The sequence below is a fragment of the Ammospiza nelsoni genome, chromosome Z, assembly GCF_027579445.1.
Source record: "Ammospiza nelsoni isolate bAmmNel1 chromosome Z, bAmmNel1.pri, whole genome shotgun sequence".
Lineage (NCBI taxonomy): Eukaryota > Metazoa > Chordata > Aves > Passeriformes > Passerellidae > Ammospiza > Ammospiza nelsoni.
In genome coordinates, this window is record NC_080669.1 from 78,854,958 (window position 1) to 78,867,737 (window position 12,780).

The 12,780-nt window shown below is 51.5% G+C and overlaps 1 protein-coding gene across 5 annotated transcripts in view; it reads right to left on the minus strand.

Moving 5' to 3' along the window:
• Positions 1-2,794: 2,794 nt before the first annotated feature.
• The window catches only part of RUSC2 (RUN and SH3 domain containing 2), a 50,711-nt gene continuing 40,725 nt past the window's right edge, over positions 2,795-12,780 (minus strand). For 4 of the 5 annotated variants that reach the window (XM_059491772.1, XM_059491769.1, XM_059491770.1 and 1 more), the window contains 8 exons: positions 11,967-12,110; positions 10,989-11,065; positions 8,766-8,940; positions 7,983-8,088; positions 6,904-6,950; positions 4,969-5,944; positions 4,191-4,364; positions 2,795-3,885 (listed from right to left, as the gene is read on the minus strand). In XM_059491772.1, coding sequence (XP_059347755.1) covers positions 3,705-3,885; positions 4,191-4,364; positions 4,969-5,944; positions 6,904-6,950; positions 7,983-8,088; positions 8,766-8,940; positions 10,989-11,065; positions 11,967-12,110 — 1,880 coding nt within the window. In that variant the 3' untranslated portion in view covers positions 2,795-3,704. The remainder of the gene's footprint in view (positions 3,886-4,190; positions 4,365-4,968; positions 5,945-6,903; positions 6,951-7,982; positions 8,089-8,765; positions 8,941-10,988; positions 11,066-11,966; positions 12,111-12,780) is intronic. The other variant, XM_059491773.1, reaches the window with a different exon arrangement.

Below are 12,780 nucleotides of genomic sequence, written 5' to 3' on the forward strand. Positions count from 1 at the left end.
TGCCCATCATGGTGAAGCTGCTGAATGGAAACTTGTGGGATTTCAAATGTTCAAGGATGAGGCTGGATTGGATGGGCCTCAGAGCAACTTGATCTGGTGCGTGGCATTCCTGTCCACAGTAGCATGGGTGGAACTAGATGATCTTTAATGTCCCTTCAAACCCAGACCATTCTTTGATTCTATTAATTGTCTGTCTGTGTGTTTGTGTGTGTGTGTCACTGCCCTCTGCACACTTACAGTCTGAGCATGGGATCTGGCTGCCAGGAAGGAAAGGCATTCCCTTCTCTCTTCCAGTATGTATCAGGCCTTTCCATTGGTCACATGCATTCCAGAGTTCCTTCAGCACTGACACCCAGGGTCCATGGTCAGTGCCTTTGACCTGAGGACGAGCCACGTCCTGATGACCTGGGCAGAGAAGGTCCAAGGGGACCTGTCAGAAACCCCTAGCACTTGACACCAGCAGGTCCCCCCTCCCTCAGCTGGCACAAGCCCCAGATTGTCATGCAGATCTGGGCTCCCATCTAGATTCCCTAAATCTGCTCCAGCCCTGCTGTCACCCCACGACTTTACTCCTGCCAGCACTGGGTCCCACCCACAGTGATGTAAGTCATCCCCCCAGCTTCTGTAGCATGCAGATCAGATTCCTGTACCATGAAACTGGACTCTTTTTTGCTTCCCACATCATGAATCTCTGCTCCCAGGGCTCACCCACAGAGCCCAGCACTTTGCTGAGACCTGCTTTGATATCTGAAAGGAAGCCAGGAGCAACTTTGCTGAGTAGCAGATTAGTGATACCTGCGAGGAGGAGGATACTGCTTCTTCTCAGGTGTCATGAGACTGGCAGGACTGACTGCATCTTGGTGCTGGTCCAGAGCTGCCCTGACCTGGCTCTGCACCTCAAGATATATGAGAGCCTGGACCAGCAGTGTAAAGAGCGGGAGCCCCCATGATGAGTATCCATGGACACCCAGTTTTTCTTCTTGCTTAGCATGACCCTGACAAAGCTCATAGGTCCACGTCCCCATCAGGATCCTACAGGTGACCCTCCAGGACCAGGCCACCAGCAGGGCCACCCAGTCAGAGCTCCAGTGCTGTCCCATACTGTCCCAATGTCCCATGCCCATTGCTGTGTACTTTCAGCCTTGCAGGATTCATAGGCTTTGTGCCCTGTAGCAAATTCCTCATTGCCATAGACTATCTGATAGCCACCAACCTGGATCTGCTTGCCTTCAGCCAGATGACCCCAAAGAAGACCTCAACAGCTGTAAGTTTCATAGCAGCAATCCCAAATCCAGCCTCTGACACTGTAACCACCCCTCTGTGCTCCTCTGCACCCAAGGCTACACCAGCAGCAAGCACCCAGGGAGCTGCTCAGGTCAGCACCCACAATGCAGGCAGCTGGAAATCCCCTTTCCTGCCCCAGGGCTGACTCAGCCCCCTAGGGGGCTATTTGTCAGCACATCATCCCCTTCCTCCTTTGGGCCAGCCAGTGCATGCAGGGAGAGCAGCCTGGCTCCATGGAACTTGTGAACAGCCCTGACCATTGAGACCCCTGACCCTCTGAGAGCTTAATCAAAGCAGCTCATGTGCCGGCCCTGCCTGCTCTGTGCTGCTCCCAGCCAGAACAGGGGTTTATGCTGCTTCAGTGGTAGATTTTTTTCAGCAGTTTTGATGCACTGCACATGTGCACATCATTTGTCCTCATGGATGTAACTCTGGAATGGTGCTCTTGCAGTGAAGCCTGGAGTCAAGAGAAGAGTTCTTCCCTTCTCCTTTTGAGCTGCTGAGGGGTAAAGAGAAGTGGTTCTTGGGGTTCACAGTGGACTTGGAGGCCCAGTGTTTGTTTTGAGTCTAAGCTTTTTAGAATGTCTGGAGTCCCTCCTGGTGAGCGACCCACAGCCATTGAAACTCATGGCCAGGTTGTCCCAGACTACGGGTCCCAGCCCACAACCCCTCCTTCACCTTCACCTTCCCATGACCCAGGAGAAGCAGATTCCAGGCTGAGATGGTGTAATCTCCTGTCTGAAACTTGCTTGGGTGGCTGCAAGCAATGCAAAAGGAACCCCAAACAGCGCTGCTTCCCCAAGGCATCATCTGGAGTGCCTACTCCCCTACCCCTCAGGCCTGAACTGACAGGTCTGCTGCTGAGGGCAGCCTGTGTCCTCCTGAAGGTCTGGTGTAGGCTGTGGCAAATGCAGGAGGAGGCCTGCAGTGCAGTGTCCCAGCACAGGTAACCCACAAACCCTTCACAGGGATGTGCTGAAATGATAAGTCTGGGCAGCAGGGAGCTCAATCAGCACCTTTTTTATTAATATGCATCATAAATAAAGAAATAAATAAAGGCGAGACACCTCATTCTAACAGGGAGATACAAATTAAATATGGTGCAACATCCGCTAAGCGATGTACAAGCAGGAGGTAACCTAGCAAGACCAGGGCCCCTTGCCATGGTGAAGCCAGCCCAGGCACGATGCTGTGAACAGCGTCAAGCCGGCCATGGCACCAAATACTGGCATGGCCTTTCATTAACACTGTTCCCCACCTGACAGGCAGGTGAAGATCCCCACTACAGCAGGCGGCATGAACATGGCAAGGAAGGGGTTGACTGGCATTGCCTCTACCAAGGACCCCAGGACCTCCAGTATCCCCTTGTGTTTGTGCACAACACTTATCCCCCCCACCCCACGGCACTGCTCAGCAAGACCAGAAACCCTGTGCCAAAGGGAGCACCACCCGTCCCTCCCCAGGCTCCCCAGCTCCCTCTAGGAGCACCCCCAATCTACTTGCTGAGAGCACTGCCCCCAAACCCCTAGCCCAGATAGGGACCCTGCCCTCATTCCCTCCCCTCCAGCGCCCTCCACTGAGCATCCCAGGGCTTCCCAGGCACCGGTTCCCTGCTCAGTGTGGAGGGCACACGGCCTCCCCCCAAAGCACCCATCTCTGCACAGGGTGGCACTACCCATCCTGGACCTACGTAACACTGAACAACCCCGTGCCTTCCTCACAGCCCCTCACACCCCTTTGCTCCACACTCACACACATACCCCGTCCCCCTCCCCTGGCTGTGGCCATGCACAGCCCCAGCCCTGCAGTGTGGCACTGCCAGGACACTTGTCCCGGTACAACCCACTAGAAACCACTACAGCACACTAGGACAGGGATGCTCCAGCGTGAGGGAGCCTACTTTGCAGTGCCCCAATAAACACAACCCATCAGCCCAGCCTCGCAGGGACCCTGACAACGCAGGGTGCTCCCACCCCTTCAGCTGAGGATGCCGGGGATGATGGATGCTGCAGACTGCACTGCCACCCCCCGGCAGGGGACGGCCAGCATCCTGCACCTCCAGCACCCAACAGCGGGGCAGCGTTGCCCTGGCAGGGACTGCCTGGGTTCCTGTAATGTACAAGTCCATGGCCTGTGGGTGCTGCAGACAGTGAGGGGCGGAGGGGGGGGGTCAGGCGGTCCCTGGTGTGGCTGCATGCATGGCGATGCCTGGCAATACGATGTGCAGCTCGCAGAAGACCCCGGGGGCTAAGTTGGCCCTTGGCAGCTGCACAAGGAGGAGCAAGAAGGAACCATCTACGGTTACTGTATTCTGTAATGGCAGGAAAGGTAAGAAACTAGCAAGAAGCTGTGTTTGTTCCTCTGGCAGGGTAGGCTACCCCAGAGGAGCCCAGGGAACTGTGCTTGGCCTCCTAAATGTGTCAATAGTCCTCGTCCTCAGGGTGGGTGACGTACATGATGGGCACCAGTCCCTTCTCGGAGCCAAGGCTGCACTGCAGCCAGTCACCATCCACCTTGGAGATGACCTGCAGAATATCCCCTTTGTTGAAGCTCAGTTGTCCTGCCTCAGTGGCAATGTGATGGCAAAGAGCTTTCACCTCACTGCAGGTAGAAGGAAAGTAGGGTTAGCTCACCTCAGGACACCCACCCCACCCACAGGCCCAGCGGGAGAGGAAAATACCCCTTGCTTCCCTCTCCATCCAGACTCTCAGCTGCCCCCCCAGCTCCCCATCACCTGCAGATTGCAGAGTTGTGGTGGATCAATGCACAAGCTGCATCATTGCCCCAAACCATTCTCTGATCCATGACTACAAAGAGGGCCAGGAAAACTGCAACAGGCAGAACCGTGCCACCCTCAACCTAACACATTCCAGCACCTTCAAGACTGTCCACTTGGTGTCACTCACCAGGTAGGGTGAGGAGACATCCCTTGGACTGGTAGTGCCACAGCAGGTGCCTCAGGTGGTTCTGGATGGGGAGGGTCTGGCTCCGGGGCTGCTTCACGCCACATGCTAGCCCCAACTGTCTGGGCCACCAGCTGGAAGACGGACTTGTCCAAGCTCAGCCAGCCAGAGGGCAACCTGGAAGGAGGAGACAGAAGCAGTCAGTGGCAGCAAAGCGCACCCAAGGAAACAGAGCAGGTGCTCTCATGGCAAGGTCACGCCTTAGAGGTTTGGCCTCATGCACTGAGTGCACTGCTAGGGAGTGCCCCGGGTCTCCAGGCAGGGAGGGCTCAGATCTAACACCACAGCCTGGACTGGGAAAGACATTTCCAGTGGTCATTTTCAGGAGCAGTAAGGGTGAATAGAGGTAGAGGCAGTGCACAGGGGTCTCAGCTACTAGCAACTTCACCCTCCCCCCACCCCTGTTGTAAGCAACAGCAATGGCTCTGTGTTCTGTTCTCAACATGTGGTTTTGGGAGGGATGGGGTGATAATGGTGCCATGTAGCAGGGTTTAGATGCCAAGGCAGTGACAGAGCTGAGGCAGAAGAAGAAAGCCTATGAGATAGACTGAGCAAGGATATGAGAGGAATTAAGGCAGGCTGGCAGGACTGTGCAGGTTACAGACCCTTGATGTACCACCATGGTGTTGCCCAGTGGTCAGTTCTTGGTCTGACTTCCACCTGTGCTGCCATACTCCAGGTTAACCAGCCCTTCTCAGCCCCAAACCATCCCTGCCCTTACCTGTTTGGTTGTCTGGGCTCTTTCTGTACCTTCCTGGACCCAAACAAGTGTCCCCACTTGATGGGCTGGCTGCCCTCTGATGCACTGGTGCTGCTGTCCTCTTGGGGGGCTGCTGCTGCTGCTCCCACTCTTTGCTGAGCCTCCTTCTCCTTGCTGCGCTTTAGCTCTGTAAGCACAGAGTCTGGGGGGCTGCCCATCCAGAAGGGCCAGCTCCGTTCCTTCACCTCTTCACCGACCACTACCTGCTGGGGCTTTTCCAAGGGCTCTTCCACAGCTTCAGGACTTGGCTTGCTGTCTGCCTTGGGCCTCTCCTCCAAGGTGCCCTCAGCAATGGGACAAGCCTCTGCACCCTCCACCACCCCTTCTCGGGGAGGTGGTGCCTTCTGGGTCTCCACTGACCGGGGTGCAGGATTCAAAGCTGCTTTCTTCTTCTCCGAGCGGATGAACTTTGAGCCTTCGGCTGAACTCTCAATGTAAATCTGAGAGGTCTGCATGAGCTGGTACCACCAGCCTGCCTGCTTGTCCTTCTTCCCCTCCCACGTGCTCTCTCGCATCTTGCTCTGCTCTTCCTCCCTGTCACCTTCTCCGCAGGAGGCCCCCACTCCCTTGACCCTCTTTTCACTCACAGCTTGCTGTGGGCTGTGCCCTGGTGAGATGTCACCATCTCTGGCACCCCCTTGGCATGTTTCAGGGGCGGTGCTGCAGCCATCAGGATCCTCACTGCTGCCCCGGGTCCGCATCAGCTGCAGGGTGGAGTGCACAGAAAGCAGCAGGTCCTGCTTCACACGCAGCAGTTCCTTTTGCTGCTGCTGCTCTTTGCCCATCTGCACCAGGTGGTGCTCGAAGAGCAGGTCTAGGTTGAAGGGCAGCAGGGAGAGCGGCTGGAGTAGGAGCAGGAGCTCCTCAAAAAGAGGTTGGCACACACTGTGAGACAGGCACAAGAAGCCCACTGGTTGATAGTGTGCCAGGATGATGTCTGTAGGAAAAGACATTAATTAGAGGAGACACTCTTGCCACCATTACCAAGCCACCACAAAGCTGCTGAAGCTATGAGGAAAGGAGATGCACACCTGTTTTTGGTCATAGTGTGAGGCTCAGGCCTGGGTCAGGGAGCACCAGATGCTCTGTGACCTCTCAGCAACTGGCCAGACAGAGCTTTCCAGTTGTACCTGCAGCCAGGACTTGCCTGGCAGACTTATCAGCCCAGATGACCTCTGCCACCAAATGCCATGGAAAAAAGATGGGAATAACCTGACAGCCCCAGCTTTTGCTCATGCTTCCAGGTCTTAATTATGGTCTAATAGATGGTCGTCTTCTGCTTCAGAAAGCCAAGATAAGCACAGACTCTATTCTATTCTATTCTATTCTATTCTATTCTATTCTATTCTATTCTATTCTATTCTATTCTATTCTATTCTATTCTATTCTATTCTATTCTATTCTATTCTATTCTACTCTACTCTACTCTACTCTAGTCTAAAACAGATACATCCAGTAAAATCTGCTTTTTGTATGTCAGGTTTTCCTTTCCATTTCTTCCTATTTTCCATGACTGAAAAGTTTCAGGTAAGTGTGCACATCTCCAGGCATACAAAACTCTCAGGCACTGGGCAGGGAACATAGAAATTTGGAGAGGAATAGATCTGACCTCCTGCAAATGGACTGAGGGATCTGCACTGACAGCCTTGGGTACTAGCTGTGGGTAGGAAGGAGAATGGAAGTCCAGGTTCAGGTGGAAGGAGCTGCATGATGCTTGGACTTCCACCTGGGATTTTCCTGCTACATTGAGACTGTGTAATAGCTTAGTCCTTCACCTCAGGGCAGAGAAGAGCAGCCCAAGCTGAGAGAGCAACAGGACAAACACATTTCCATCCCATGCTCTAACTGTGTGCAGAGTTTGACTCCCACAGCAGCCCACAGCCTTCAGGCTCTTACCTTCATGGTTGTAAAGGTGGTTGAACCAGAACTCCAAGGACCGGATACTGCAGGAATGGAAAATTAGCAGGGTAAGAAAGAAACAGTGAAAATCCATTAACCCCATTCATCCTCATGGATATGCCACAAGAAGTGTGGCTGGAAAAGGGCATTTACAAGGCATGAGCTTGTGAACCTCGGGAAAAGGACAGCGGCTCGCTCCCATCTGCATGCCTTGATCACAGACACTCAGCCCTGTCACTGAACATCTACACAGCTTTAAATGTGTAACTGTAACCACGAATAACCGTGATTCCTCACTGTTCTCCTCCTATGTCCTTGATAGAGCTTTGTTTTGCTGAGAAGAGGCTGCTGTGGAAGAGGCAAATGATCTACAAAACTAAGACCAGTGCTGGTGGCTCAGGCCAAAATATGCCAGTGGAGGAGAATGGGGTCACCCTGCATGGGGAGAGCTGGGCAGAGCTTGCTCCTGCCTGGAGGAATTCTACAGAGTTCCCAGAGATCTTGGGAACTCTGTTGCCACTGCCAGAGCTGTTGCTAACCACCAGAGAGGAGCAGGGAAACACCATCCTGGCAGTACTTATCCCTTCACCCACAAAAACATATTAAACAGAGCAGAGGGTGCACATTCCTTATGCAAACTAGAAGTGCCAGTCTGGAGTCCCAGACCAGGGCAATTTCTCCTTCAGAACCTCATGCCTTGGGATCTGTTGCAGCTCCAGGAAACAGTGGTTTAAAGAGGAATTATACATATATTATACATATATACATATGTATAATACAAATATTATGTCTAACCTCATACGAAGTTGGACAGAGTTTTCTCACCTGATGTTTTGAGGCTAAAACAGACTGACCCAGTTCTTCACTTGGCTACTACAGCCACTCATTCTCACTCCTGACCTGGAAGGAGTTCTCTGAGACTTATAGCTTCTTCCTTCTCTAGCCTGCTTCTGGGAAGTGGCTTCCCAGATTCTTAAGTTTGTTTCATGGTAAACTCTGCCTGCCTGCAGTCAAGGACCAACAGCTGCTGCCAGCCCTGGACAGGGAGGTGCAGCCACCCCAGGGGTCCTGCTTACTTGAGGAGGCCAAAGATGAATGCGTTGAACCGCATGGTGTGGTTGGTGAGCTCTGTGTACTGGCTGATCTTGCTGTAGAGGCTGTGCAGCAGCTTTGTGGAGGGCCCTGTGGAGAGAAGCAAATTGTTGAGATTAGCTGTGATGAGCAAAGCCAAAACTGCACCACAGGATGGAGCACCAAGGCAAGACAGACATTCTCTGGGTGTCCATGTCTGTGTGTGCACTGCCTCTCCACCACACCAATGTGAGCTCACTCCATACCAACACTTAGACTACACATGGGAGATGGGCTGTGATCCATCCCAGACCACCACTCCAAAACTCTGGGAGAGTTTCATTACCAGGACCTGCCTCCCACACTTCGGTGACAATCAGAGCCACTGGCTCAAAATCAGCATGTAAAGAGAATATTGTGGTGTGTGCTTATAATTTGGGGTGTCTGCAGTCATAGAGATAACTGCAAAGCTCAAGATTTGCCACAGTCAGGCTATGAGGCTTCCCAGTATGATGAAGAAACCAATGTGGAATTAATTTTGTTGGGTTTTTTTCCTTCCTTTTTTTGTTGGTTTGGCCTGTTATGGGAGAATTTGCAAATTTCAGGGGAAATGACAATAAATACTTGGGAAGAACAGCGCAGAGTCCCTCCCTTCTTGCAAGAAATTGCACATGTGCACCCTGTTCCAAGCAGGAAAATGGGTGTTTTGCACCCCCATCCTTAGAGCCAAACTTCCCCAGCACCTCCCAACCACAAATGCCACAGGCACTGCTGCCCAGCATCCATACCTAGTTGGGTGGATGCCTCCACCACGCTCCAGGGAATGTTCCTCCTCTGGCCAATGATCATGTCCAGGACGTAAGCCTTCAGCCCATCACTCAGAATGTCCCGGACAGCTGGGCACAGGTATTTCAGGATGAGATGCCCCACATTGGGGCTCACGGAGCTGTTCCCAAGTTTGGCCTAGTGGAAAACAGGCAACAGGGAGAGTGTTGCTAACCGTTTTCAAGGTACAGATGCATGGAAACAGTTCAGTCCCACTACAGACACCCAGCAAGCAACATCCAGGCAGCTCCTTGAACATGAGGGTCTTTGGTTTCACTCCTGATGCTTCATACACCAGTTCTGGATTGCTCTCTGCAAGCTCTTCCCCAGGCTGGGAAGAGGCAGTAACTTGAAAAAAGAATATCCTATGCTGGGAAGAGGACATCCCAATGAGAAAGCATGCCTGGTTCTCCCAAGAGGGATAACAAGGCTCTCTTGCTTGAGGAAGAAAAGAGCTGGGGATATTCCTGCTGCTGTAGATTTTCTTGTAGCTAATTCTGGATTAGGAAGCACCAACCCACATAGAACTACCAGCACTGAGGGGTTCTAGAACACTTAACTCAGTGACATGTCAAGCTATATCTCCTGGAGATTACTGTAAATATACTGATAAGGGCAAAAAGGATGGCCAGAGCTCAGACTGAGGTGAAGAGGAGGCATGTAAGAGCCCATGTAAAAGCCCAGCACCAGCAGAGCAGGGACACATTCTGCTGCTTACAGTCTATGAGCTGCCAAGGAGTCTATCCAAATGGGTCAGGCAATGGTGCTCAGGGCACAGATTTTACCAGCTGAGCTGGAATTATACTGACCAGTTGGCACAGGTTCACAAAAGCCCTGAACTGAAACTGAACTTGGCTCAGGAATAATCCTGTCAGATCCACTGAGCATGGCAGCAGCAGGGATGGATGCTGCCTTTTGACAGGTGAATGCTCAGCCCTGGCACATTGATGTATAAAGAAATGGGAGGTTAAAACCACAGCATTGTCTGATAAGCAAAGTAATGGGGGAATGTTGCAATTATTCCCCAAACCTACACTGCAAGTATTGGAAATTCACAGTAAAGCCCTAAAAAGCCATGGGAATCTCAACAGCTCCAGTTATGTTGCACAGCAATCTCTGCATCAGAAACAGCTGTAATTAGGACAAAATTACACTGGGCTCTGAGATAAGATTGAATGGTTTTGGAATCTGTCCCAGTCAGGTTTCTCCTTGGGGATGGCATGCCAGGGGAGTTATCATGTCCAAACAGTGTCACATTGCTGCCCAGAGTCGCCTGACTGAAGCCAGGCATTCAGCACTGAGAGGAGGCACCACAAACATGCTGGGTGTCACAGGACTGCAAACAATGCCTGCTACAAACACAAGCAAAATTGCTCTGCTTCTGTGTTATTCCAGAAACAGGGATGAGGGAGCGCAGGCCAAATACAGCCAGCTCTGGGGCAACCTAGATGCACTTCTGTGTTATTCCAGAAACTGGAAATGAGGGGAGCAAGGGCCTAACACAGCCATTTAGATATACCCTAAATATGCTAAATGTATTCATGGTAAGGGCTACCATGGGTGTGACCAGCTGCCCCAGATGGGTGAAGTCTGATGCACTTTTTTATCATTATTAAAATTATTCAGTATCTCATATTAAAATGTGAGATGCTCAGGGATGGGGAACACTGCACTGTACCCTGGCACCAGTGCCAGACCAGAGTCATGGGACATGTGAAGGAGGGAAACACATCTCTCCACTGTGTGAGAAAAAAGAGCTGGTGTGCTGCATCAGACCAGAAGGGCAGCTGGTCTGGTGTTTCCTCTTATAAAGAGCCAGAGTAAGTACATAAAGAGAGAGTTAAACCAGAACAAACGTACATAATACTTGCCCTTTATACTTTCACATCCTACAACTACTTCCAACTCAGAGTCTAAGCTGGATATTATTCCTATATGTTTAATAAACATAATTTCCCTGTGTTTTTCTGATCTTCCTTTAAACACATCTACATACTGTAGCATGCAGCAGGAATTGTTATAGATTTACTATCTGCTGCATGGTGTGCCATCACCTTTGTTTGATTTGTTTTTGCTACTCCTGCTTTTGTTAGATAACCTGTAGTTTTTGACTAGAAGAGAATGGAGAGGCAATCTTGCTCTGTACTCTCTGTGCCACCCAGAATGGAGTTGGATGCAAGACATACCTTCACCCCTGGATCCCTGCTGGTTCCAAAGTGAGCCACAATCAGGTCAACAGCAGTGTTGATAGCCTTCACAAGACCTAGTGGAAAACAACAGGTCAAAGAGCTGTCTGAGGGGCTGCTGGGATGGACTCTGCAAAACACTCCTGGAAATAATCAGATATAGGGGCACTGCAAGTCCTTGTCTACACACAAGCCCTCTCGGCCAAAAACCATGCAGAGACTCTCATAAATCCTCACCAAAACTCTTCCTGCTGGCTCCAGCACTCACCTATCAGGCTGCCAGTAGGACAACCTGTCAATATTCCCAAGGGTCACCTCCACACCCCATGCCTGAGGCAGCAGAGATGGGGTCTGAGGCAATGTGTCTTTTGCTGCCTTGATGCCACAGGCTGGCAGGGCAGAAGCCTTGCATTTGGCAGGTTCTGTCATGACTTTCAGTATCAAGCCAGTGGTGTATAATCTGTCACCTGCACCAGGATAATGTGAGAACAGAACTGAAACAGAAGAGAAAGCTGCCACCTGGTAATCATGAGCACATAGCTGGCAAAGGCATGGGAACCTTTCTGCACATCCCTTGCCTCTGAAATGGTAACAAATCAGCTGTCAAGTCCTGCCAGCCCTGCCCCTTGCATGGATCCCACCACAGCCATATCTTGCCCTGCTCTGGAGTCTTTTCTCCTACCTTTTTATATAATTGACACAATTTTATACTACTTATGTAGGACTGAACAGACTTTCAACCTAAATTACAAAATCTCAGGTTAGCACATTGCAACATCATACAGATACACACAGGTTTACCTTTGTACACAGAGCCAGGGCAGCATGCCCTGCCTTAGGGTCACACTCCTGTGCCTGTCTGCTCTCTCTGCCCATTCCTGTGCACCTAAGATCCTTTCTAATCACATTTCCTGGGAGAAGCAGCTCAAGCACACTCCATGGCACATTACATGGTCCACCAGAGATGGTTGGACTCACCCTTCTTCTGCAGCAAGTCGATGGAGATGGACTCTGTGTTGCCATCTGGGGAGAGGCAGAACTCAGCAGGAGGTTTCTCTGCTAGCGAGAAGTAGTCAGGGAAAAAGTCATTGTAGGTAAGCTGGAGTTGCCTCATAGACTGCCCTGCAGGGGTAAGACAGAGGGGACAAGAATCAGCCCCAGTCCCACACACCCAAGCAGCAGTTTTCATGCCACCTGTCCTCTGCTGGGACAGCAAGGCTACAGGCTTGTGGCTACCCCAGCAGTGGTTTACAATGTGTGCCTGCACAGCTGATCCCCATGGCCTACCCAATATCACCTCCAGCTTGACTGGGAGCCCACAGGCTCTGGAAGATGCTGCGGGAGGTTCACTCTCATGGGCTAGAGCTAAGGGAAACCTTGCTGCACAGACTTCCCATGCTGCTGCAAGCAGGGTCAGAAGTCAGTAGAGAGAAAATCATTATTTGCTGCACACAGGCATCCACAGACAACAACCTGCATGTTTGCTGCCTGTTCTCTGGGATGGTCTCTGTTTTCAAAGGGTGACATACATAGGAGTTCTCCATGTGCTTTACTTCTATCTGTTTGACTCTGTGCTATGCATTTTCCCTTGAAAGATGGAGAAACTGTTTGGGTTGGCGGAGTGAGGTATAGGGCTTTGAGGAATTCCCTCCATGGCTTGAGGCTAGCCTGTAGAATGCTCTTCCTCCCACAGACAGACCACACTGTTCTCCCCACAGGAGTGTCAGAGGTTCAGTCAAAAGCAGACTGCCCCTGTCAGCCCTTCCTGCACAAGTTTTGGAGGACAGGGAAG